The 27,347-nt window shown below is 35.6% G+C and overlaps 3 protein-coding genes, 1 non-coding gene and 1 pseudogene across 4 annotated transcripts; 2 read left to right on the forward strand and 3 right to left on the reverse strand.

The window, feature by feature from the left end:
- Nucleotides 1–323: 323 nt before the first annotated feature.
- LOC147295195 (xylan glycosyltransferase MUCI21-like) lies at nucleotides 324–2,921 on the reverse strand (annotated as a pseudogene).
- A 442-nt stretch (nucleotides 2,922–3,363) lies between these two features.
- LOC147295196 (xylan glycosyltransferase MUCI21-like) lies at nucleotides 3,364–5,143 on the reverse strand. The gene is made up of 2 exons (XM_086234111.1): nucleotides 4,996–5,143; nucleotides 3,364–4,655 (listed from the first exon to the last, which is right to left on the reverse strand). Exons 1-2 carry the CDS (start codon nucleotides 5,141–5,143, stop codon nucleotides 3,400–3,402), a joined length of 1,404 nt encoding a protein of 467 aa, XP_086090237.1. The 3' UTR covers nucleotides 3,364–3,399.
- A 1,036-nt stretch (nucleotides 5,144–6,179) lies between these two features.
- LOC147295197 (xylan glycosyltransferase MUCI21-like) lies at nucleotides 6,180–7,885 on the reverse strand. Its single transcript, XM_086234405.1, has 2 exons — nucleotides 7,725–7,885; nucleotides 6,180–7,449 (listed from the first exon to the last, which is right to left on the reverse strand). Exons 1-2 carry the CDS (start codon nucleotides 7,883–7,885, stop codon nucleotides 6,180–6,182), a joined length of 1,431 nt encoding a protein of 476 aa, XP_086090531.1.
- Nucleotides 7,886–10,443: 2,558 nt separating this feature from the next.
- TRNAN-GUU (transfer RNA asparagine (anticodon GUU)) lies at nucleotides 10,444–10,517 on the forward strand. Its single transcript has one exon. It is a non-coding gene; the product is annotated as a tRNA-Asn (tRNA).
- A 9,183-nt stretch (nucleotides 10,518–19,700) lies between these two features.
- Nucleotides 19,701–25,580, forward strand: LOC147295199 (T-box transcription factor, putative (DUF863)). The gene is made up of 4 exons (XM_086234161.1): nucleotides 19,701–20,025; nucleotides 21,412–21,647; nucleotides 21,931–22,720; nucleotides 23,131–25,580. The coding sequence occupies exons 2-4, from the start codon at nucleotides 21,414–21,416 to the stop codon at nucleotides 25,359–25,361; spliced, it is 3,255 nt and encodes a 1,084-aa protein (XP_086090287.1). The 5' UTR covers nucleotides 19,701–20,025; nucleotides 21,412–21,413; the 3' UTR covers nucleotides 25,362–25,580.
- Nucleotides 25,581–27,347: the final 1,767 nt, after the last annotated feature.

Genomic DNA, 27,347 nt, shown 5'->3' on the forward strand with positions numbered 1-27,347 from the left:
TCCATACGGGATCAACAAGGTATAGAATCCTATTCTTAGCATTCTTGATCTAGAGAATCAAGAGGCTTATGGTTTTGTGCACGTGTTCGTGTGTATCTTTACTTACGCTATGCCACTATTGGTCTAGTGATATTTTTATTTTCAATTTTAAAAAATATCTCAAGTTCAATTCGATTCTCCCTCTACGAAATAAAAAAAAAAAACAAAAATTAAATTAAATATAAGTCCTTAATTACACTTGGAAATGATAAAGTGGGCAATGACTTTATAAATAACAAATTCTGTAAATTGTGTTCATGGATTCCGATTAAAAAATAAACACATTAACATTCTTTTTCCATAAATTTCTCTGCCTTCTTATAAGCTTTCCTCAAATATCCCCTAAATCTGACCAAATCAAGTTTGACATTCTGTTCCTTCAAGTAAATGTTCATAATCTCAGTGGGCCAACCTTTCTTCTGAAGAGCAAATGGGTTCTTTACTATCATATTATATTTTCCATACTTGTCCACTAAGCTACTCTCTTCCCCTTTAATCCTATACTCAAAATACTCCAAATTTAATCCCCTCCCTATCCTCGCATAAAACGCATCTGCAGCCCATTCCACCCCAATTGGAACCACCTGCACAAACACCGAACCTGGCCGAAGAAATAAGGCATGTGTAAGTGCTGCCCCGTGCACTCCCACCATCGCATGGCTTGAATTCAATAGTTCATAAGATTCATGCATTGATGTGTTGGCTGTGGGCTCAAACACAATTACCATCAAAACCCACATTCTTCATCACCTGAGCCACTTGGTCCTGGTTCATAATCATGCGTCCGCTTACATTGTTATGGCTTACTAGCACAAGTCGTGGTCGATATTTTGGATAATTAAAGGTGGGAATAAATCTTTTTTGTAACGGATATACATACCTATTTTGTCCAACTCTCTCATCATACGTTAAGTTATGTGATGAGAGATAAAAACATTGAATGTCGGACTTGTTGGATATAGGCTTTTTCTAGGAGCCCACGAAAATGTAAATATGTTTTTGAATTGGTTATTAGTGTTTGATTTATGGTCATGAAACCATGTGACATAAGGCCTATGTGAGCTGAAGGAAAACAATGGGTGGTGGTATCATTTCCTAGGGTAATGATAGGGTGCTTCGTGAACATGTCTAGTAACTCTGCATACTTACTAAGCCACCAATCAGAAGCTTCCGAAACCACAATCACAAGGTCTTGATCAAGGAGGAGTGTGTTGATAGTAATAAAGAGAGGGATGTTCCATCATTGAAATCATGAAAGAAGTTTCCTGTGTACCCACCAGCACTGAACACTAGGGCCGGGGCCTTGTGCTGGACTTTACACGATGGGCCTCGTGGGCTGGAAGTGAGTGTGATGTCCTTTATATGGCCCATTATGTAGTCCTCAAATTTTCGAGGGTAGGGTCGCACTCTTTCCACCAATGAGGATTGGGCCGAACTCATAGTGAATAATGTAGAGGTGGTTGGATCCAGAACAACTGGGCCGTTAATTGAGCAAAGATCATATCTTGGATGTGTGCGACCACATATAATTGAGCTTTCGGGTGTTCTTCCTGAAATCAATATTTAGTAAAAATACAGAAAAAAAAAAAAGTACTATGAAAAAACGAAAAAGCATACAGAGAGACTGGTAGTACAAGTAGTGACAAATTGCATGTAAGATCACTAAATCAATCTTAATCAGTTAGGCATTATATATGTTCTAGAAAAATAAAAAATCATATTATGTTAGTGGGAAAGTATACGTAATTAAAAAAAGTCAATGGTTTAATATATGCGTCCAATATTTTGTTATTGGGAATGGGAATTACAGCTAGATCTCCACGAGTTAAGTTGAGTAATAGTGTAATACCAATGTAATATGTATAAGAACAGCAAATGCTATTGGAAAAAAGTTGCACTCACACCTATTGAACAAAATATAATAAAGATCATTGTGCACGTATCCACGTAATTAGTTTTTTTAGTACTTTTGCGAATCCATAGGTAACATAACTGTAATCAGCCTTTTACATTTAGATTATAACCTTTTTTTCTGAACCAATGCATGTGTATATGAAAGTAATACTTAATATTATTTAAACTTCTTTTAAAATATATGCAAAAAAATAATAATTGAGAAGGCCAGAGAGGCGAGATTTAACTCTTGGCATGGCTCTTGATGTGGGAAGCAAAAATAATAGCAAAGCATACAATAATTAGAAGCATAAATAATAGCTGATTGATAGGAATTACATAACTGAAGGGAACATATATGTATATAATTAACCATGGAATTGGAGGATTAATTAAGATGTTATTGATTAAGCCTGTAATTAATATCATACCTTGAGTTTTTGTTGAATGGGTTGCAGTAAGAAATCTGGAGGATTGTAAGATGGTGATCTGGAATACAATAAAACAGAAGCAGAAAGCCAGACCCAGCAGCATAGTCGTTGAAACCCCTCTTCTTCATGTCCTTGCCTAGCTAAAGCTATCATCTCCCAAGTCCCAAGTGATCACTTCACTTCTAGTATATAACTAGATCGAGGAAGATGGAAGATCAATGGAACAAGTTGCTAATGGCTTTCAAGGAATTGGGGTTGTGCTTTCATTCACATTGAGAGACACAGAGATTTAAAACGTGGGATATATCATGTATGGAGCGATGAATTAAAAAAAAAAAAAAAAGGGTTTGATTCATTGGTCACATAATCATCCACATGGTTCCCTTATTTTAAGTGATCGGAGTTGGCTACTTGGTTAAATAATTTAAATTCAAATTTAAAAATATTACTTAATTACAAATTGCTTTAATTAATTGAAACCGTACAAATATTCTTATTTTTTCTCTATATTCCAAGAGATTAATCTTTTCTTTTTCTACACACCAAGTCACCAACCATGACTCATTATTATTAAAAAAACAAAAAATCAAACGTTCGTGCCTCTTTTTAACCAATTAACTCATAAGCTACATGCAAATTTGAGCTTTATGTGAAAAGATTCTCTAGTCATTTTTTATTCGTAATGTATAATTAATATCTGAACTTCTAATTTGGATGAAATTTTGGAAAATTTGATCGAAATTGCCCAGGAAAGAGAAACAGAAAAAGAGTGAAACAAAAACTGTTCTATCTCTAATTCTCTATCATGGCCTTTTCCATCAAAATCAAACTGAAGCCACCTGATCATCTCGAATATGCCCTATTTAGCTAGAACAACAAATGATCATTTCTCGTTAAAAATAAAAAAAATAAAAGACTTCAATTGTAAACAGAGTGCATATATATTCTTTTTTCCACTACATATACGCATATATAATAACTCTATATATAAATTGCATTAATTTGTTGCTTCCATTATTTCATTGCAACCAAAATACTAACCATCCCTGTCCATGAATTTCCTAGCCTTCTTATAAGCTTTCTTCAAACATCCCCTAAATTTGACCAAATCAAGTTTGACATTTTGCTCCTTTAAATAAATGTCCATAACCTTAGTGGGCCAACCTTTCTTCTGAAGAGCAAATGGGTTCCTTACCAATAAACTATCATTCCCATACTTGTCCACCAAGCTACTCTCTTCCACTCCAATCCTATACTCAAAATACTCCAAATTCAACCCCCTTGCCACCCTCCCGAAAAACGCATTCGCGGCCCACTCCACCCCAATCGGAACCACCTGCATGAACACCGAGCCTGGCCGGAGGAACAAGGAGTGTGTGAGTGCAGCACCGTGAACCCCAACCATAGCATGGCTTGAATTGAGCAATGCATAAGATTCATGCAAAGAGGTGTGGGTTGTGGGCTCAAACACTATTACATCGAAACCCACTTTCTTTATCAACCTGATCAATTGGGCCTGGTTCATGATCATGCGTCCAGTAGCATTTTTGCGGCTGGCTAGAACAAGGCGTGGCCGAGATTTTGTTGGGTCAGGAGCCCAAGAGATTTTGAAGGATTTGTGTTGGGCTTGTTGGTTATACACTTTTCCAAGGAGCCCACGAAAATGCATGAACGTTTTGGAGTTGGGCATTAATGTTTGATTTATAGTCATGAAACCATGTGATATGAGGCCTATATTGGCAGAAGGGAAACAATGGGTGGTTGTATCATTTCCAAGGGCAATGATAGGGTGCTTCGTGAACATGTGTAGTAAATCTGCATACTTACTAGGCCACCAATCAGGAGCTTCGGAAACCACAATCACGAAGTCTTGATCAAGAAGGATGGTGTTGACGGTGATAAAGAGAGGGATGAATCCGTCATTGAAATCATGGAAGAAGTTTCCCGTGTACCCGCCAGCACTAAATACTAGGGCCGGGACATTGTGTTCGACTTTACACATTGGGCTTTGTGGGCCGGAAGTGAGTTTGAGGTCCTTGATTTGAGCCATTACGAGGTCTTCGAATTTTCGAGGGTAGGGCCGAACTCTTTCTGCCAATTGGGGTTGGGCCGAGCTCGTTGTGAAGAATGTGGATGTGGTTGGGTCCAAAACAGTTGGGCTGTTGATTGAGCAGAGATCATAACGTAGAGGAGTACGATCACATTTGATTGGGCTTTCCACAGGAAGTTGCAAAAGTTTAGGAGAGAATGGCTCCGATTTACTAATCAACTTCATTCTCTCACGTCTTCTTCCTGCAATAAAGATTTAATAATTGTTAAATTAAATATATTATTGAAAGAGAAATACTTGGGTCCTCAAGTTTGAAGATCAAATGAGTCTATAAAATGATCCACCATAAGAGAGAATGACCAAATGCTGATATTAATATAGTTAGGTAGGTAGTAGTAGTGGACCAACTAAAATGTTGACGGAAAATCAATTACACAATTATTGTAATTACTAATTAGTTGGCGACGACGTATATGCAAATGAACACAGAATTTAATTGGGTCTGATGAAGAAATAAATAATAAATAAAAAAGGGAGAGGGGAGAGGGGAGAGGGGAGAGGGGCATATTTGATATTTCATACCTTGACGAGTGTTTGGTGATGAATATGCCGTTGCATTGAGAAATGTAGAGGTTGACGAGACAGTGAACTGAAAATCGATGAAGAACAAGCACAAAGCTACTGCTAGTGCCACCCCCACCAGCGCAACCCTTGAAACCTTCTTCTTCATCTCCTTAATTAATTAAGTGATATGATGAATTGATGATATATATGATCAGTTCCAGTACGTATGGATCATGAACTTGATAATAGTCTATATAGAGATGATGAAGATGGAGGGTGGCTCACAATCTTGGGCTGTACTATTTCTTGGGACAACGTACTGGAATATTATTTATGTATTTGAATCTGCTTTTAGAACAAAATTACCAGAGAGAGAGAGAGAGAGAGAGAGGGGCTAGAATTAGTCCTGGACTACTGTTGAAGTGTAGGACAAGATTAATATATGCGAACAACTTTGGACAGAGATCGAGCCATAAAAAAAGAAAAGATGAGGCCACAGTCGATCGCATAAGTAAACACGTTGTCCACTAAAACACTGAAAATAAAAAGTGAGTTATTGCTAGCTATAGGGACTGGTGACTTGAAGGAAGGGCGACATCTTATGCTAATGATTTTTGACAGCTTTTTTTTTTTGGGCCATGGAAGGAATATATATGAGCACTTAATTGATTACTTGGACTTGAAGAAATTAATTACTTTAAAATTAAAGTCATTTTCTTTAAGCACCATCCGATCAGATTCTTATACTTAAATGAAAAATCTTTAATTTTATTGAAAGTATGCATATATCAGTTATATCCAAGGTCCGTAGTGCCAGCTGTCATCATCTCCCTGCTCTTTGTTTAATTGCTTGGCTGTACAAAATGACTACGTACTGATTCAGTTACACATCTTGATCATAAAGGTGAGCAAGAAAAAAAATTAAAGTTAAAACTAACAAATTAAATTTTAAATAATTTAAACTTGCAATTGCAATAATCAATATATATATTCCATCCATCTCAATTCTCATATCTGACATATCTAGCTTGTTAATTAAAACAAAAAACAAAAAACTGGTCCTAATCAAGGTCATTCGCAATTCTGTGTTGGAAACAATTAATTTTGAATTCATCCAATCAATAACTGTAAAATGATTTCTTGAACCATAAATTTGTAATTGATTATCCGAAATTAATTAAAAGGCTGTAAAGCAGTCGCTCCTATCCTTCTCTGTCCATGAATATCTTGGCCTTGTGATAAGCGTTGTTCAAATACCAAGAAAACCTCTCCAAATCCAACCTCACATTTTGGTCCTTGAGATAAATCTTCATAATCTCCATCGACCAAGTGGACCCCATTTGAGCCAGAGGGTCCTTGACCACAATGTGATCCTTGCCATACTTGTCTACCAAGCTGCTTTCCTCTTCATGAATCCTATAGTCAATGTACTCCAACCCCATAGCCCTAGCCGGCTCTTCATAGCACACCTTTGACAGCCAATTGGTCCCTAGCGGCACAACCTGCATGAACACCGCGCCTGGCCGGAGAAACAAAAAGTGGGTAAGCGCCGCCCCATGCACACCCACCATTGCATGGCTCTTGCTAATCACCTCATAAGCTACGTGCATGTCGGTCCTAGATGATGGCACAAAAACAATCACATCAAAACCCACATTCTCCGCCGCTTGCTTCACTTCTTCTTCGTTCAATATCGCCCGTCCGACCCCAATGGTTCGACGGATCAAGACGAGGCGCGGCCGAGGGTTGGAAGACCCAAAATTGTGGTGGCGGCCACCGTGGTATTGGTGGTTGTGGTTGTGGTTTTTGCCAAAGGCTTTGTCTAGGACATAATGGAAATGGATCAATGTTTTTGGGTTGGGTAATAACTTTGGGTTTATGGTCATAAGCCCATGAGAAATAAGGCCCACACTGGCAGAAGGAAAACAGTAAGTGGCATTATCATTGTCAAGGTATATGATCGGGTGCTTGCTAAAACTCTGTAGTAAATCTGCATACCTGCGAACCCACCAATCACGTGCTTTGGATATCACGAGGATGGGCTCCAGGTTGTGAAAGATCGAGTGGGTCATGATGTAGAGAGGGATGAACCCATCATTGAAATCATGGAAAAAGTTTCCGGTGTACCCGCCTGCACTGAATACAAGGGCCGGGGCATTGTGTTGGAACTGGCATTGTGGGCCTAGTGGGCCTGAGGTGAGTGTGAGCTCTTTGATTCCCGCCATTGTAGAATTCTCGTGTTTTCGAGGGTAGGGCTTTATTTTTTCCACCAAGGTTGGGCCGCTTGATCCCGTTACGAAGAATGTGGAGGTGTTGGCGTCCAGAATTGCTGGACCGTTGATGAAGCAGAAATCGTAGTGCTTGTGAGAACGGGTGCATTGGATCTTCGTGGATGGAGGGGAGTGCAATGGTCTCGAATGGGTCGGGTCGTGCCCGCTAATTGAGTTGAATCTGACTGCAACCATTTTTTTTTTGGTGAAAAAAAAACCCATTAATCGCATTAGGTTTTAAAGATGGTACTCAAACAGTGAATGAAATATGTAACAAATGTACTGATGGTCCTCCCAATCATCAAAATATTTTAAATATTCATCAATCAATTTTTGGGTTTTCAGAAAAATGGACTGCATGGTAGAGATATACATAAAAAAAAAAAAATCGAATTGGGCCAGCAAGAAAATATTGATGGTTTGATTAGCACCAAGAAAATTAAAGAATGTGGAAGGTTTAATTGTGAGAGGGGGTTGATTGGCATACCTGGAGTGGCTGTGCGTGAATGAGTAGCAGTAGCACTGAGTTGGAAGTTGAACCTCAATTTGGATGAGACGAAATTGATATGGAAAACAAAGAAGAAGACCAAAAGCGCCAGCCAAAAAATGAGTACTGGTATTGAATCTCTCTTGTTCATATTGTTACGATTTCTTCCGTCCTCTTTTCCTCTGAATCTGATTCCAACTTTCTTGAAAAAACAGAGAATTATGAAGTAGTCTAAGAATTTGGTGATCTTGTGCTTGCAATTAGGACCAAGGTCAGCTTTCTTCACTGATCAATTAATCTCTCTCTCTCTCTCTCTCTCTCTCTCTCTCTCTCTCTCTCTCTCTCTCACGAAACCAAGACAGAAAGATTGAGAGGATGGGAGACAATTGCTGCTGGGATTTTTTTTGGCCTTCCTAATGCCGGGCTTCATAATAGTTAAGGGTCTGTTTGGTAATGGCCAAAAAAAAGAGGGTCTGTTTGGTAACCTTTTATATATTCTTTTGTTTTTTGGTTGTAAAGTAAGAGAGAAAATCTATGAGACAAGGACAGAGAAATGAGAATGGTGGAGACAAAAAGAAAAGAATATGATAATGATACGTGAAATTGAAACTATAAATGTTAAAGTTATTTAGAATTTTAGTTTTAAATTTATAAATCATTTTTATATATTTTCTCACTAATTAATTTAGTTAATTAAACTACCAAATCACTAATGCATTATGATTTATGTAGTCAACATACGCCATAATGCCAATATATGGTTGACACGCATGAAACAGCCTCTTAGGCTCTCAATATATAATGACAGCATCTAAGATTCTAAGGTTTGAATTCTATGGACGCCTTGGAAGGTAACTGACAGCCTCACTAATTGACTATCTGAGCATATGATGTAGCCATATTGCACATATGTAATCAAATTATATTTTAGATTTCCTAATAAATTTGTTTTCCATTCTGAATCTCTTTGAATAATAAATATGTATGAATTTCTATATAAGTTAAGGTCTACCTAGTTAATATTTTAATCATTAATCACTTTCTATGTACGGGTGCATTTGATATGGAAGGTTGGTCTCCCATAGTTATTCCCTCAATAAGAGGTGCTTGCATCTGTTTGGTCATAATTTCCTAATTCGATAGCCTCCTTTAAAGAACTTGTTTTAAAAAGTTCAAAAATGGATTTAGGAATTTTTGGTAAGATTTCAAAATTAAATTGCAGAGTTCAACATCTCATTTTAAGAACTCCAAAATGTGTTATTATTGTGAAAAGAAAGAAAGTATCATTATGCTAAGACGCAACATATAAATGATGGTCTTGCCTAAAAAAAACCTAAAAAATGGTGATAAGTAGGAGGGATATAAAACGTTATGGTTGATCTATGCAAATATCTTCAGGTGTACGGTGTACCCACCTGTAGTGGATAACAGGATTTGTACATTACATCATTGATTTAGGTCTCACTCGGACACATTGAGATATTGAATCGATACGGTGAACCCCACGTCATAGCAAAGAGATAAAGATGGAGGGCCCGCAAACGTAGAATGATTATTCTGACGCGGAGGGCGGTTATTGGACAATAATAAATTTTAGATTCGGGGTGGGTCCCACGAGTTTCAGTTTCGTCTGTTTTTGTTTCTGCCATAGAAAAATGACCATCAAATCAGTGATCAGTCAATCCATCAAATACGTAGTGATAGTGTAACAATCCACGGTACCTTGACATCAAAATTACCAAAGCATCCTTGCGTCACTTACAAAAATAAATAACTACGAATTACAATAAAGTTTTTATACCGTTGTAATAAAATAATTTATTATGTGTTATGAATTCATTTAAAATATAATAGATAACATTTCTTATTTGTTTTTTTTGTTGCCATTAACATTTACCATTTATGATATGAATATTGTTAGTGTTTGTAGATGTATTATAAATTAAGTGAATTTATTATACCAAATCAGCGTATCACGTAACTTTATCATTACATGTTAATATTTCTCAATACCACACTTTTACTCCATTGTAAAAAATGCATCTTTAAGACACAACGCCACTACATTACGTAAAACTTGGATTTTGACCAAACAAGTGATCATGAATCCTTTTTTTTTTTAATGAAACTTGAAAATAATTATTTAGTGTATTTAAATTAATAAGAAACTAATTAGCTATTAGTCTAATAGTATTTTTCTTCACAATATTTGAAAGGTTTTGAGTTTGACCACCCATCCTCCATTTTAAAAAAAACACAGAACTATGTATTTTTATGATAAAAATGATATATTAACACATTTTCTTTCAAGTATCTGGCATAGCTTGTTTATTAAAAAATCAAATATATATATAGACTTTTTGAACTTAAAAAATTAGGAATTTTTAAGAATAGTTAAACAATTTACACTAAGAACTAAAATCAAATTTACTTATCCAACATCCTTCCATCCAAATAAACCTTTCAATTTAGAATCCATAGCCTAGACAATGAGATACATCTCCCATAAGAATGATATAAAAATCTTAGAACAACATGATTTCCTTGAGAGATTAAGTCTTATCGATTAATGAGGATTGGTTGAATCACTAATAATGTAAGCACTAAGCAACAGAGAAAAGCCCACGTAGCTTTGAAGTGATTTTCTTAATGTGGCCTCACAGCACAAATGTCCATTAAATACCAAATTTGAAGACTTTATAACATGAAGCTGGAATAGCTCAGTTGGTTAGAGCGTGTGGCTGTTAACCACAAGGTCGGAGGTTCGACCCCTCCTTCTAGCGCCGAGATATGCTTTTTCTCATGATATTTTGTTATTATGGATCTGGGCCTGGATTAGGCCTTGACTCTTGAGCTTCCACATCCTTATTTTTTTGCGTGTTATTGGGGCTTTGCCTCCTCTTAATAAAAAATTAGATCTATTTATTTCTGGATGAATATCGAATAAACTGACAAAATTGAAATGGTTGATTGAATGCACTCGTACAGCCCAAACCAAAGAACCCAGCCTCTGCTGAGAAGACAAGTTTTGGTGGCTTCATCCCCAACTCAGCCTCAAATTACCTTGAGAGGTCCATTGACTTGGAGGCCAAAGTCCTTACCAAGCAACTTTGTATTATTAGAAGACCATGGTCCATATAATAAATGATCAAGTGGAAATGTTGGGAGTAGAAGCCAATCAAATGATTTGCATTGCATAGTGTACCAAACCAAGTTTGTAAAATGTGTAGTTCACCTTATAATGACTTTTGTGTCCATCAAACTTAAACATCATATCTTGCTTAGTTGTCCTATACCTTAAGTGACCATTCAATCAAGGGAATAAAATCCTATACCTACCAATTACCTTTTATCAATATACAAATAAATGAGTTAATTACACTTACACTCCTTGAGATTTATCGTCTTTTCATATATACTCCTGAGGTTTCAAAAATTACACATACACCTCCTGATCTTTCAAAACTATTGCATATAACCCCCTACAAAAGAAAAAAATAAATAAATAAAAAAGAAAATATTTGTATTGAGGTTGTACCTTACACCTTAAGTAATTTTATTAGGCTATTTCACTCCTTAGTATGTTTTTTTTGCATAATTTCTTATCATTTTTTGTCTCACTATAGGGGGTTATATGTAACAGTTTTGAAACCTCAGGGGGTGTATGTGTAATTATTAAAATCTCATGAGAAGTATGTGAAAAAATGATAAACCTCATAGGGTGTAAGTAGAATTAACTCATAAATAAATACATAAAACCTTGCAAATGACAGACATGACCTCTTAAACCTTGCATGGTAACTGGAAAATTTCACAGAGACACTACTCAAAGTGTGTAATGAATCCAGCCCATTTTTTTTTATCCTTGCACAACAATACATGGTAACCGATATCAATTTTGGGTCTGGCAGACATAAATGTTGTTGTTTAGGCAAAGCACACAGATTTAGGCAATTGTGAAAATGGAAAAGAGAAGATATATAAGACAAGGGAAGAGCTAATATTTTTGTTCATGTTTTGTGCTCATTCAAAGTCTTACATACAAAAAGATTAAGACCAATATTCTGCTGTAATAACTTACTAATAATTTTTGCTTGCAAATTAATTATAATCTGACATTTGTTTATTCTTTTATAATTGATTATAATAAAATATGAATTGTTTTTGGTACAAAGAGGCCAGGAATGACGATTGCTGAAAATGAATGTGAGAGACTGAGAGTGGATTGGAGCAGAAAATTGCGTAGTTTTATTCATAAAAGGACAATTATGGTAAATGCTGGGGCAGTGTTTTGACTAACTTTCTCGAAAAAGCCGGTGGAAAGTAGATGCTTTGCTCTCGCTTCTCAGATAATCAGATTCTTGGGAGTTGTGATAGGGAGACACAAAGAAGAGTGAGGGAGCTGAGATGCCATGAATGTGGGGACCCATCACTCATCAAGGGTATCTTCGTCAGACCATTAAAATAATGGCGTTTCCGTTATTTTCACTGAAAAATGAGGGCTGTTCTTTCCAGGGGCAATTCGTTTAGGAGCCCAAGAATCGTGGACACAGATCGACATAGGGATTTGAGAGAGAGAGAGAGTTATTGAGTTTGGAGATTGAGTGGAATTTTTCGCCGCAAGATCTCGGATGCGTGAAAGACATGTACGGATGGTGTTAGAATCTCCGTATTGTCCCTGTAGTATTACCCAAGTTTTTTTAAGAATCCCTTGTATGACGGTTGTATCCTTTCAGTAAATGACTGTTTGCCACATTCTATTATTCTCTTGTTGGATTTTATAGATTTTCTTCTTTCTTCTTAAATTGAATTATTGAATTTTTTTTTTCTAAAGTAAGGGTATCTTTGGATATACAAGGCAAATACGGCCGTTCGAACTATACTATTTTAACAACTGCAAATTATTAAGATAGATGTTAAAAAAATTAAATTAAATTTTATCTTCTCAAATATGTTGATAAATACCTCAAAATTTATATTTAACACAATTATAAAACAAATATTTCATTTGCATAAATCAAATTTTTAGATGTATTGTTTCTCACATTTTGTCTATCATACTAACCAGACTATTCAACTAACAATCGGTCTATTTTGGCCCTAGTCTATTAATATTTCTCTTTACTAATAAACATAAAGTAAAACTTGAATAATTTCTCCTTTTAAACAATAGAATTCGTTTCTCCGATGATGATATGTGTATATCCCTTTTCTTTCATACATATATGTTCACATGGTTCATACCTTTTCTTGTTTTAAAATATCTATATGCAATGGGACACATACACCCATTGAATTATAGATCTAGGAAACAAAGAGTTTGTGAATAATCAAAGTTGGTGACATCAAATATGCTAGCATTAATAATTTCCATCAAATTTATGCCTCTTTTGGTGATCCATTTGGCCACAACCTTATTTTGAGTGTCACAATTTCCTTGTGACATGCACTAACTACTATGTGGCATGCTTCATACCATGACAGCTATTTGATTGCAATAATTGACATGCCTAATTGTTGATAATGACCATTTATGCAACAAACGTCACCTACTTGTTTAATTTTTGGTACAAATAAATATGTAATGGGATTTTTTTTTACGGTCCAAAGCCTAAATTTCCATAACTTTGCCATAAAAAAGCCCACTGACTTGTCTATTTGATTGTTTTGGCCATCCTATTCTTGTTGCAGATATGCTTTTCACAAGGCTGGGGTTTCTGTTTCAAATCCTTTTCGGTCCAGGCACATGCAACAAATGGTGGGATAACAAATTGGGCAATTCTCAAAAAAGTCCAGGCTTGGTTTTGTATAAGTCTGATGAGCCTGTTGGTTAAGATTCAACATCAAAGTTATTTATCCAGAAAAAGACAAGTAATTAGACAAAAAGCCTGGGTTACAGTGTTGGTGGTTGTAAAATATTAAATATTTTAAGATCAAATTTAGGAGGATCTTCAGAAAAAGAAAAGAGAAAAAAGATCTTTGGCCAAAAAAAAAAATATAAGAGAAAAAAGGTCAGATTTTTATGAACCCTAGTAGGGTTTAAATTCAAGGGGTTCAAAAGAATGGGCCCAACGTGCTTCTCAGACCAAACCCCCCCTCCTCCAACCCAAAAAAAAAAGGAAAAGAAAAAAGATGTAACACTATTGCATACTAATACTTTCAAATATATATTCTTTTGGTAAGTCTTTGCCAAAATTATTACCAGCCAAACTAAACTGGCTATTGAAGTTGATTTGGTTGATTTGACAGACACTGCACTGGCGTATAAACTAAATTCATTGACTAAAACCTCCCATCCAGCTATCAAAATTTACCGTCAATAGGTTGAGAGCAGCAGTCTCGCATCGATTGGGTTAAATATCTAACATATATATTAATTGAATCTCCCTCATTTAATCTTAAATTTTAGAATTAATTGTCCAATATGATATTATGTAGGGGTGGGCGCGGTGCGGTTCGATTCACTTTTTTTTTGGAACCGTGCACCGTGCCAGACATGAATAGACGGTGCGGTTCGGTGCTTAAAACCGTGAAAAAAATAAAAAAACCGAACCAAACAAAACCATCTTGAATGCGGTGCGGTGCGGTTCTAACCACGGTTCTGGGCCTAATGGGGTCTCACACTTGTTTTTTTAAGCCTAAGTCCAATTATTTAATGATGCAAACCCATCCTAATTAACAAGTTTTGGGACTTTGGGGTTTGGTTGGGCAAACTAGTTTATGTAACTAGACTATTAGAGTATATAGAATATATAAAATTTTAAACTTTATGGTTTATGGTTTAGAGAATTAGAGATGAGTTGCAACCAAACCCTATACCATAAGTTTTAAATCCTTATACTATAAACCCTAATATCTTAAACCTTATACTATAAATTTTAAATCCTATACCTTATTACCTTATATGGCATATACCCTATATACACTTATATAGTATATAACTATATATTATACCCTATAACTATAAACAATTAAAAATTTTAGTATATAGAGTATAAACTATAAATAATATACTAATTTTTTTTTTTATATAGAATATAAAGAATATACTAATTTTATTATATAGGGTAATGGGTATAACTAAAATTATATACTAAAACATTATTAATTTATTATTATATTATATATCTATAAAATAGGTCATAGGGTTATATAAAATATATTTTAGGGTTTAAACCCTAAAATATAGCTATGTTAATATTAATTTCAATATTTTATTAGGGTTTAAGGTTTAGGGTCTAAAGTGTATAAAAATGTGTACAAAAAGTGTATAAAAAGTATATAAAAATGGTATAAATATATATAAAAAAAATATATAAAATGGTGTATATGACAATATGTGTATAAAAATATTTTAAAAAATATTTTTTGCAAGTATGCGGTGCGGTTAAATAAGGTGTAGAACCGGAACCGAAACCGGAGAGAAGCGGTGCGGTTCGATTTTTTTGGCGGTGTTGACTTTTTTTTATCAACGCGGTTTTTTGCGGTTTTTTTGCGGTGCAGTTCGGCCGGTTTTGGTTGTCCGCGGTTAATATGCCCACCCCTTATTATTATGATATTAAAAACCCTAAAACTAAGATATCATTAACAAGTTCGACACGTAAAAATTCTTAATTTTTTTAAAAATAAATAACTATTATGTGTGCTTATTAAACACTCAAAAGATAAATTTCACATGAAAGAGAGTGTTAACCATTTGGTATGTGTTGATTGATTTAAGTGTTTAATAAAATTATATTTACTTATTAGATTTATCGATCTTTTTTATTAACAACTGTGGTCTATAAGTTTTAGTTTTAGACTTATAATCATTTTTAACAAAATAAATATTAAGTATCATCATTCATCTATTACACTAAATGATTAGTAGAAAGTGCCATTTAATACAAAATATAATAAATTTGTGCAATTTCATTGTTGAAAGTTAGAAACTTATCCTCCATCCCTCAGTCAAATCACGGATAACTTTGCCTTTTTATCAATCTAGAAATTGGATAATTACGTCCTGTTGTTTTCACCCTAAACCCTAATGCAATAATGTACCTCCAAGATCTCAGTTCATAGGATCCATATACAAACGGCTCAACACAATATTAAACCGACCCGACCCGATCTCTTCACATAAAGGTACTAGAATTAATGGGGTTGGGTTTGTGTTAAAAGCTCTCCATTTAAAAAAATTATAATAATAAAGTGAAAATAATTGCTAATCTTTTCTGTTGGTCGACAGAAAAACTTGAACAATTTCCTATGTTTCCTTGATTTGATGCAAAGATTGGCATGCTGTAATTAATTAATTAATTTGTACAATGACCATGTTGTTTTAAATTCGTCTAGTTGAAGCCAATTTAAGATGGGGTTTCTATTCAAAGGAATAAATTAAAAACATTGAGTTGGCCCTGCAACTGTTTCTGAAAATAGTGTAGAGTAGATCTGAAGAATTCATAACCATTTATGAGTCCTGGATTTAATTGTTCCTAACAAAATGGTTCAAGTAATCCAAACCCTGCCTTCTATGATCTATCTTTAGAGCCACTCACAAAATCACCCAAAAAGTGGAAAATGAAAAAATGCATTAATTGACCAAAAATCAAACCATTAATAAAGGGCTTGAGTCAATCAAATTTGTGGGACCCAATCATTTCACCATAAAACCCTTTTGTGGGGCCCCTCCCATCTAGTTTAGCCAAATCTTCACTAGTTGGAAAGCTTCACACATTTTCCATGAAAGTGACCATGGGAATTAAAGGACCGCATTTTAGGTCTAAGGTTAGGAAAAGATGGGAAAATATCTAAGGATGATTAAACAATTACTTAGACTCGCAAGTCGCAACCAGTTATTTGCTCAACTTAATAATGATATGTGGACATAGTAGGTTGGCTGGAATAGGAAGTTTGTCTCCATGCTTAATTACTTAAGTTAAAAACTAATCTCTTACTTGCATTTAATAGTTGTTAGAAATTTTTTAACACTCTCAAGTTTGTCTTATATTCATTTTACACTTCAAATTTAATATTTTATTATACAGTAATAAACTGAAAGGGTAAATAATATTGTCTAAAAAAAATGAATGTTTGACTGATGACGCAATCGTCACAAGGGCCACATTTAGGGGTCCCCTAAAGTCATGAAATAAAATATTAATATTGCAATTAAGATTTGCAATGCAACCTGGTTTTGATTTTATTTTTGCATGCCGTAGGGCTTTGACAATGGACACCTCAACCTCCACATCTCTGTTACTCAGATCCAGTTTAGTTTGATGTCTAAAATTGGGATGCACTGTTTGCTTGCCCAGCTAGATATCCTTGTGCCCGCATGATCGATTGAGTTGTGCTTTTGTAAACCACTATGTTTTCGAACCCAGACACTATCAACTCCCCTATATATGGTCCAGACCCGACCATCAAGTCTCAACTCTTGTTGGGTTGCATTTTGCGGTCCCATACTATTTTCCCGGTTTATATTTCGCTTTTCTCTATGTGTTTTATTTACATTTGAATCTACTTTTAGGTTCATTTTTCATTTCCATTTATGATATTATCTGTCATTTTTTGCCCACATTTTGGATCTTGTTCATGGTCCCTCTAGCTGAGTTCAAAGGAAATGAGACCTCTGTGGCTCTGTGAGTCTTTGACAAGTGTTGATCAGTTTCATCCAATCCAAATTGGAATTGATCAACTGAAACCAAATTTCGTACATACTTACATTATTACCAAGCTAGCCTTGGTGCCTTTGCTAATTTGACCCCCTTTTGCATGGGTGGCCCAGGGCTTGCGAGTGAGGCAATTATTTCGAGCTGCAAAATATTAAGGACTCTCAAATTTTATGAATCTCTTATTTACTTATATAGTTATATACTAATAATGTACAATACAAATTAATGATCTTATTCTTATTGTTCGTCTCGGATCCTCAATCTCAAGATCGATTCAACTTTTGCTTTACATATATATGTATGATGCACATGGACATCATATTTATATTTTTCTAACATACACATGCATCATTGTGGGAAAAACTTATATATCCCCATGTTATAGTGATATGACATCCCTTGAAGAGAGAGATAAAGACAAAAGATAAGAGAAATAAAAAAAGAGTGAGAGAAGAGAGATAGAAGAGAGGGTAGAGATACCATATGATATCACATGGGGGATAAATAATTTCTTTTCCATCATTGTTCATAGTCAAAAAAATGGCACAGTTGTTACGCTAATATAGTAATATGTCTTAATTTCATCTACTTGAATAACTGATTTAACATGTTTACATGTATATAAATTGAATCCAAACATTAAAACATCATTTTATTTTTAATGAGAAACATTAAATCATTAAGTCACTTTTGTGAGTATGACTATTGTTTACATTAGTATTATTATTAATATTATAGTAAGTACTTTGTTGACGAAGGGTAGGTTAATGATAGATAAGGAAGGCAAGAATCTGATTTAAAGTGATAATAAAATTCTATTTTTCTGTTGGGAGCATTCACATGTCACTGTGTGCATAATGAGTGTTACACTCATAATTTACAAGGAAACAAGTTATATACAGCATAGCCATAAAACTGAAATTGAAATTTATAAGGTAAAATTCGCCATTTGAATTGAAATGTTTGAATGCTGCATTTTGCAAAAACAACTTTGGGATACCTCAGCAGAAAAAGATAAAAGAAACTCTAAGATAATTTAAACAATAATCGAGTTTGCAAATTTAGATCCATTTATTTTAATGCTTAATCTAATTAATTAACTTTGTCTCCTAATAGAAATATTATGCTCATTTTTTCTACATATAATATAGTGCTAGATATACCACATTTTTATACCATAATTTCATACCACCTTATGTGGCAACTTACATGGCATTCATACATTGGATACTAAATAATAAAAAGAAAAACCCAAAAAGAAAAATAAAAATTCTGTCCAATAAAGTAATGACACGTGAGATGGTATAAGAATGTGGTATAAGAAATGTGGTAAGTATAGCATTATTCTATCCTAAATATATAGTTATTTATTGCAAAAGATGCCATTAATGCATCAAGAGAAGTAAAAGTAATTTTGTCGAAACCCACAAGGTGGTTCTAGGTGCACAAAAAGGTATGAATTTGCTTGTAATAAAGTGCTAAACATTCTAATTGACATGGCACCCATCGTGTGATCTAAGCTGTCCTGTAAAATGAGCCACGTGTCGCAGGGTATTATCTGCTTTTTTTTTTTTAACGTGGTACAGTTTCTCAGTCCTCTCTCTCTCTCACTCACAAATGACAAATAGACTCGCTGTTACAAAAATCAGAGGATCCGCCAATCAACACCCAACAGAAGAAGCATCAAATCCCATTTCTCGTAAATAAAAGCAACCCAGAAGGGCATTTTATTTCCTGTCCCAAAACCTCAAGAAACCTCATCCTTACCACAGTATCAGGGGACCCACCTTTTGTCTGCTGTATTAACCAATTAAACACATCTTAAAATGGAAAAAAATTGAGTGCTTTGTACTAAATAATTAGACTTTTTAACAACCGGGCTCAGAAAGATTGTATTGTCAAGCTTTTGTTGTGCCTGTTGTTGCAGTAATATATGCAGGCGTTGTATATATTACTGTTTAATGCAATAATAATATATTAATGTTTTTTTTAGTATCTGATATCAGAGTCTATTTGGCTTATTTAAATGGTTTTAATGTTATTTTTTAATATCTGTACCAAAAGCAAGGAAGGTGGAGAGAATCTAGAAATGCCCATTTCTTTTCATTTCCTCAAAAACCCCATAAATAAATTATTCATATAATTGAATGGGAAAAATAAATATAAGGGAGAGAGAGAAGTGAAGAAAAAGCAGAGAATAAAAAGAGACCGGATGTTGACAAATTTCATGTCACTGTTCTTAGAAGGTCGTTTGTTTGTGTGAAGATTTCTTATCTGGGATCTCTCTCTAAAAAATAAATAAACTCATTCTCTCTCTAAAGCTCTATTCTTTCTTCCTTTTTTTTCTTAGAGAAAGAGAGAGAAAGAGAGAGAGTGGCCCAGCAGATCGAAATCTTCTCCTTTTCTTCAACCTGATGACGATCTAAGCTTCTTGAATGGTGTTGCAAAAGCACCCACTTTGTTGTTTCTTGTATAATTTTAGATATACAATTTAGCTTTAGCTGCTTTGCTCTTTTCATAGTGTGTGAGCCTCGGACTCTGAAGTCTGAATTTTCATGATGTGAAGCTTCTGCTGAATGATTTAATCTTTGGGAGATGTTGAGGAGAGCTGATAACAGGATGTGGGTCTGAGGTAAAATTCTTATCTGCTTTCTGGGTAAATTGATTTTTAGATACTTTTTTTTGGTGATTTGATTAATTGGGTTTTCAAATTATTAGCAAGTTCGGATAAATTGTTGGTTTTTTTTGGCTTGAACGTTTGGGTTTTGGCTTTATGCATTTGTTTCCTCATTGGAACTTGTCGACTTGAAGAAAAAATAATAATTTGCGGTTCTTTTCTTTTATGGATTGGTTTGTTGGATATTAAATTTTTTATGGGTAATTTTAGTCTTTGTTACTGTAGGCTCTGGATTTTAATAGTAGCTAATATATGCTAGTTTTGTTTGTAACAGGCGAGATCTGCTTTATAAACTTTTATTACTATGTAGATTTATTTCATCTGAAAGTTCATTCTCGATCATGAGGTTTCTAAAAGTCCCAGTACGTTGGTCTTCCTCCCTCAAATTTCGCTAAATACTGTTGATTTTATAAAATCATGTCTGGAATTGAAACAACTATGTTTTTCTTTTCACCTTTGCTGGCCTTTTTGAGTCTGCTTCCAATTGCATTAGTTAAGGATATTTCTACTCGCATTGTGAATAAAATAAGGAACTTTCTTATTTTCTCAAAACTCGCATTCATTAGGCTTAAAATTTGAGGGAATGGTTATTGAGTTTTAATTGTTGCTGATTCATGGAGGTTTCTATTGACGGGCTGATGATTTCATACCCATTGAGCCTAATGTCTTCTAGTTAATTATATGGTTGCCCATTCCTAATGCTCACTTTTAGATTGTAGAGGACATTCACAGATTTGGAAATCATAATTGAAGTGTTCACTTGTGTGCCTTTTGTCATAATTACGTGTTCACACATTTCCAATCAAGCTATGAACTCTTCTATTTTGGCATAATTCCTTCAGTTGTTGCTGGCTTCCCCAAGTAAAGATGTTCTTTTACACATTACCAATATCTGGGACATATGAATGAGTTTCAGGGAACAGATGTTCTCTCACAGGAAACAAGTTTCTTGGTGCCTAACTGCCTATATATGGGATAGCTTTGACTAACCTTCCATGTTCGCACAGTTACTGCTCAGTGTTTGTTCAGTGTTCCTGACCAGAAAAAACAACCATAGCTTGCTTTGTTAACTGTTAGTTGTCCCTTATGCAAGATTTAAGTTAGTCTAAGCAGATTCCTTATTCAGGCTAGTGTGTCATTGCATAAGAGATTTTTGTTTCTTGTATATATGTAACTATAATCCATTTCCTTCTTCAGTCATATTGAGAGCCGGGATGAGAAGTTCTGCTAAATAGAATTCTCTTACATGTACTTGATATTAGTTGCCCTTCTATGGTCCACCTATTTTCTGTTTATTATGTTTTAATTTTGGCACTTGAATTCTGCTTCATGGTTTTCCAGGAATGGGAACAAAAATGCAGTGTAAAAGCTACCTGCCAGGGTATTACTCAGTGAGGGATCTTAATGAGGATCCTAACAATTGTAGCTGGCCCTTGTATTATGGAGATAAAACCTTGTCAAACTGTCAGTATTACAATGGTTTCTTGCCAAGGGCCATTGCTGATGCTTATCCAGGGTATGATAAGGATGTAGTAAAGCAGACAATGCTTGAGCATGAGGCCATATTCAAGGATCAGGTACATTTGTTCTCAAATTTCTTATTTTCTGTGTGAGTATAGTTTGTTGTAAATATTGACATGCATATTATATAACCTAATTCATGTCAATATTTCTCAGCCCTTAACAAATGCTTCGTGATTTTATCAATTGGGTATCTTTGTATATTAATTCAATTCTATATTTAGAGGACCTTAATTTGCTAGAGGCTGATTGAACACTCAAGTTTAGCTTTGTTTGCTTATGTATCATTCCACTCGATATGTAGACACTTGAACATTTTTGGATTTTCATGTCATCCAGGTGTTTGAACTTCACCGTTTGTACAGAATTCAAAGGGACTTGATGGACGAAATCAAAAGGAAAGAACTACATAGAAATCAGATACCCTTGGAAACATCGATTTCATCAAGTCCCTTAGCATCTCAAATTACATCTGAAGATGCTCGGAAATGGCATGATTCCGGCTTTCCGTTGGTAAACTCTGTTTATGCTGGACCATCAATTTCAGGTGTTGAAGGCATTCATTCTCAATCTAGTGCCATTAAAGGAAACAGCCCCAAAACGGGTCTGTTTCCATGTCAAAATGGGGTTAGTTCAAAAGATATTGAGGTGATAGAGTCAAGACCCACAAAAGTGAGGAAGAAAATGTTTGATCTTCAACTTCCAGCTGATGTGTACATCGATACTGAAGAAGGGGAACAGTTCAGTGATGAGAAAGTTTCTGGCATGCCTAGTTGTCTGCCAAATACAAAAAATTGTAAAAATGCACCTGAGGGTGGTGCAAAGCTCTTTTTTGGTGATGGTGGGAAGATTGATTGCGAAGGAGATACTTTGAGATCTGATTCTTGTTCGAGGAAAACAAATGGTTTGGCTGACTTGAATGAGCCTATTCAACTTGATGAAACAAATGCTTCAGCATATGTTGATCCTCTGGGACCTGAGCCTATGCAAGGCCCTGATCTGGCTGCTAAGTCAAGGTCACAGCTTATAGGTTTGCAAAAGGAAATACCATTCAACTCTCATCATGTAGGTGATGGTATCCAGAACAATGGAAGTGGAAAAGGGTGGTTCTCCCAAGTTCTCGAAGCAGGTATTGCTTATTAAATAGGCCCCTTTTGATATTTTCATTCAGTGGAAGGCTTTTTGGATTCATATGTTCAATTTAGTATGTTCTTGCTTGTTTAAGAAGAAAAAATTATAAATATGAATATGCTACAAAACAACAAAATTTATTAGAAATATAAAAGAAATACAGGGATAAATTTGAACAACTTAAATTTGAGTGTTCAGAGCTGCAGGATCATCTCATTATTTCATAATTGACCATGCATGTAGTTGGTAAATCTGGCTGCCATTTGGTTGGCTTGATAGAATTTCAGGGTCTGTCCTGAAGTTGGAAGGCCATAAATTTAGAATTCTATATATGAGCATGCAGTATTTCTTGTTATAGAACTGTTCCATTGTAAAAATTCATTTCAGCTAGCTGCTACTGTTTTACAGGGCAAAGTAAAAGCAACCTTAAAACTGTTTCGCAATGTCTCCAAACAGAAAGGGTTCCTATAGCATCCCAGCCAATGCAGGTTTCTATTAACAATGCTCATGAACCCACTTTCTATCTGACTGATAAGAGCAAGGTGGATTTGTGGAGAGAGAGGTCAGTTTGTGGTGTGGAGAATTCTGAAATAAGCCATGAATTCTCCAATTATAAGCATCCGAGTACCTTTGTGGCTTCTCATATGCCCAGTCCATATGCCATACTTCCTTCCTCTGATTTGGCCAAGTCCTGGAGTCACTCAGTTTCATCTTGGGAAAAGCCAGGGAGTAGCTTAAGCCAGAAGTCAATATCAGTTCAAGTTCACCCATGTTTTAACTCATCTGCTACCTTGACTAAGAGTTCCCAGTCATCAGTTCAGAGCAATGGGATTTTTGGAGATAGGTGGCATCTCAACAACAGTTCTAGACCTAACCAAGGTTCTGGGAGTGAATTGCCATACCAAAATGGGTTTCACCATGGTTCCTCTTCAGGGTCTAAGGATAGACTAGTTCGCTTCCCTTCTCTCAGCTGTGACTATCAGAGCAGCAGTAACGATCATAATGGAGGCACTGAACACTTCACAAGTCATGGTTCAGCAACATACTTCAAGGGTTCAAATTGCATGGATGTGAAGTCTGCAAAGGAAGTAAACTTGAATGTGGCACTTTCAAACAGTTCATCTAATGAAGAAATACCCCATCAAGGTCTTAAGATTATAGGGGGAGAACAAAAGCATGAGGACCATCTTGCAGCTTTGCCATGGCTAAGAGCTAAGCCTGGTTGTAAGAATGAGTTCGCTAGTGTAGGCAGAATTTCAAACACTGGGGACCTGGGTTTTGTTCAATCTTCTATGAATAATTTATCCAACAAAGTTGAAGTTTCAAAGGATTCTAATCCTTTTTTTTCTCAGAATATAAAATCAGTTTCATACGGGAATGATGTTGAGGCCAGGAGGACTGAACAAGGTGACAACCCAAGTAATAGAAAACTTCTTGGATTTCCTATTTTTGAAAAGTCTCATATTTCTAAGAACGAGTCCTATTCTCTTACCTCCCCTTCAGTGTCTATTCCTCACCCATCCGAGAGTGAAGTGGAAAATAAGAGGAGAAACAGAGAACTGGATATCAACTTGCCTTGTGTTCCTGCAGCTCCTGACTTGGCTAGAAATAATGCAGCAGAAATTTTAGTTGTTGAAGAGGGAATGGATACAAAGGTTGCCCGTTTCAGACATCACATTGATTTGAACTCGTGTATCAGCGATGATGAAACGTCTTTGAAACCTTCTGCTGCAAGCACTAGTGTGAAGATTACAATAGAGATAGATTTGGAAGCCCCTATTGTTCCTGAGACTGTTGATGATGTCATTCCTGGGGAAGCACAAGCACCTACTGAAAAGCCACAAGAAATTTCTTTGGCATCACCACAACACACAGCTGAACCTCCTCAAGATGAACTTGTGAGAGTAGCAGCAGAGGCAATAGTTGCCATCTCATCAGCTGGTCCCCAGAATCATACGGATGAATCCTATTGCAATCCATCAGAAGCTTCTTCAACCGACCCGCTTCTGTGGTTTGTGGATATAGTTTCTACATGTGGGAATGATCTTGAGAGCAAGCTTGAAAATGTTTTGAGAGGCAAGGATGGTGAAGATATTGAAGAATCTTTATCAGAAGGGTATGATTACTTTGAATCCATGACTTTGAAACTGATAGAAACCAAGGAAGAGGATTACATGCCTAAGCCTCTAGTTCCTGAAAACTTAAAGCTGGAAGAAACAGGAAACATTTTACCATCAAATCCGCCCAGGAAAGGCCAGTCAAGGAGAGGGAGGCAGCGGAGGGACTTCCAAAGGGATATCCTTCCTGGTCTTGCTTCTTTGTCAAGGCATGAGGTAACTGAAGATCTTCAGACATTTGGAGGGTTGATGAGGGCAACAGGTCATTCATGGCATTCAGGATTGGCAAGGAGAAACTCAACAAGAAACGGTTGTGGTAGGGGTAGGCGACGAGCAGTGGCGAGCCCCTCTCCTCCTGTGGCAACTAGCCCAGCTTGCACTCCGCTGATACAGCAGCTTAACAATACTGAAATGGGACTGGAAGATAGAAGCCTAACAGGGTGGGGTAAAACTACCAGAAGGCCCCGCAGGCAAAGATGTCCGGCAGGTAATCCTCCATCTCTTCCTTTAACCCAAACTTAGGGAGAGGCTTTAACTTATTGATTGAGTTTTATAGAGGAAATTAGGGTGTTGTATCTTTGGCTTCAGGGGTTGAGGTTGCCATGGGGATTCCCCTCTGTACATTTCTTAGCCCAAAGTCTGGGTTGGCTTGATTTTCTGTCCTTGGGTGTCATCATCTTTGTATTGTTCATGAATAATGTTGCATGATTTATTCCCGAATAGATACCCCGTGTTCTTTTATTTGCGTATGCATTGCTTCACTATTCTGGGAATTCTGATTGTGTTTTTTCCATATTTCATATATGACTATATGAGTATGCCTCTTCTGGATTGAAACACCCCCCTCCTTTGATAAGTTGGTTTTCAAAAAACAAGTACAAACAATACATCCATAATGCAGTGAACATGTACTGTGGAAACAGCAGACAGCCAAGAATAACCAAGCACAGAGGAGAAAGAATAACCAAGCACTGAACTAATAAACGTTACTTAGAGAACAAAAGATGCTCATCAAGTAAAGAATAATGGAACTTGTTGCAAATGGCAAGAAAGTCCAATTGTCATGTCATATACTCATATGTATTGTTATTCAAATCTACATATAAATTATTTTCATTTTTATTTTTGAGAATATTTTGATAATTAAAAACTCAAACCATTTGTTAAAACTTCATGACCAGTGCGTGAAGTGTAATCCTTTTGTACAGATCAACCCTACAGAGAGAATGGTTGTCAAATGATTTAATATTTGAGCGTAGGATAGATCAGTTTGGTGCCACATAAGAATATAAAACAGGCCACACGCACCCACATGATCTGCCTTGTTTGTTTGTGATAAAGCGGTTTTAGTTCATTGTCTATCTTTTTGCAGAAATTTGGGAAGGTTTTTGGCTCAACATGTCCCACCAATACTTGCATTGACAAAGGCAATATTCTGACCCAATGAATCAAAAAATAAAAGGACAAAAGAAAGGGAACAAGAAGCTGTATTGGCATTGTTGTGTTCTATGCAATCTTGCCAACCTATTACTTTATCTAACCCCACCTTCTTAAATCTTAAATGATCGACTTTTTTAGAGAAAAAAGTTGATGTAAAGTTAATTTTTACAATTTTTAAATGCATGATACACAGTCCATTCTATTGACTTTCTCAAAAGCTATATGATACAAATTATAATGACCTGCAAAATCTCTTATTCCATTCCCCAATTGATTTCGTTTTCTTAATCACAATTGGCTTACAAAAAGTTCCAGTTCTCTGTCCATCTTAATGTCACTTAAATTAAAATTTTAAATAAATTATTATATGATGATATTTATTAGTAATATCAATCAGATACTTTTTTATTTTATTTTATCAAATCAGATACTTAAATTACATGTGCTTGATTGAAAAAATTAAAACTTCAAAGACCTAATTAAAAAAAACACCTAAATTACATGGACCAAATTATAGGTCATTTCCTAAAGATGGGGCCCTGGATTAATCACTTTCTTGATTTTCATCCCCTATATGTCTAATAAATCCATTTCATACCTTGATACAAATTTAATTAATTTTAAAAAACTATATATTTTGATATTACATATTTTCATTGTTTATGTTGAAAAATGAGAGGAAGGAACGTACGCGAGTTGGGGGCGCGTGGAGATGAGATGTGACAGATGGGAGTGCGGAGAATGAGAAGGAGGAGATCTTGCTCTCCTGTTGGTCCTGTTCCTGTACGCCGCGCGGCAGCAATCAGCATTCAGCAATATGGGGGCTGTCTGTCGGTGTCTGAGACTTTGATTCGGTAGTACGATTTTTGTGTGTCTGAGACTCTGTGTGTGTGTGTCGTAGTCAAAACTGTCAAACAAAAAACCAAGTCTGATGAGAGCGTTGGTAGATTAGATAGATACTCTTCCAGCTTCCCACCAATCACTTTCCACACCAACTCCCACTCTCACAGTCTCACTCACTTATTTTTTTTATTTTTTTTATTTTTTTTTATTGCATGCAAAGAGAAT

The sequence above is a fragment of the Dryas octopetala genome, chromosome 2 (genome assembly GCF_963921425.1).
Source record: "Dryas octopetala chromosome 2, drDryOcto1.1, whole genome shotgun sequence".
Taxonomy (NCBI): Eukaryota; Viridiplantae; Streptophyta; class Magnoliopsida; order Rosales; family Rosaceae; genus Dryas; species Dryas octopetala.

Coding starts and splice junctions, on each gene's coding strand:
- LOC147295197 (XM_086234405.1), bottom strand. CDS start 7,885: ATGAACAAGAGAGATTCAATACCAGTACTCATTTTTTGGCTGGCGCTT. Junction 7,450..7,724: donor GCCACTCCAGGTATGCCAAT/CAACCCCCTCTC, acceptor TTTTTTCACCAA/AAAAAAAATGGTTGCAGTCA.
- LOC147295196 (XM_086234111.1), bottom strand. CDS start 5,143: ATGAAGAAGAAGGTTTCAAGGGTTGCGCTGGTGGGGGTGGCACTAGCA. Junction 4,656..4,995: donor ATCACCAAACACTCGTCAAG/GTATGAAATATC, acceptor TCTTTATTGCAG/GAAGAAGACGTGAGAGAATG.
- LOC147295199 (XM_086234161.1), top strand. CDS start 21,414: ATGGGAACAAAAATGCAGTGTAAAAGCTACCTGCCAGGGTATTACTCA. Junction 21,648..21,930: donor AGGCCATATTCAAGGATCAG/GTACATTTGTTC, acceptor CATGTCATCCAG/GTGTTTGAACTTCACCGTTT. Junction 22,721..23,130: donor CTCCCAAGTTCTCGAAGCAG/GTATTGCTTATT, acceptor ACTGTTTTACAG/GGCAAAGTAAAAGCAACCTT.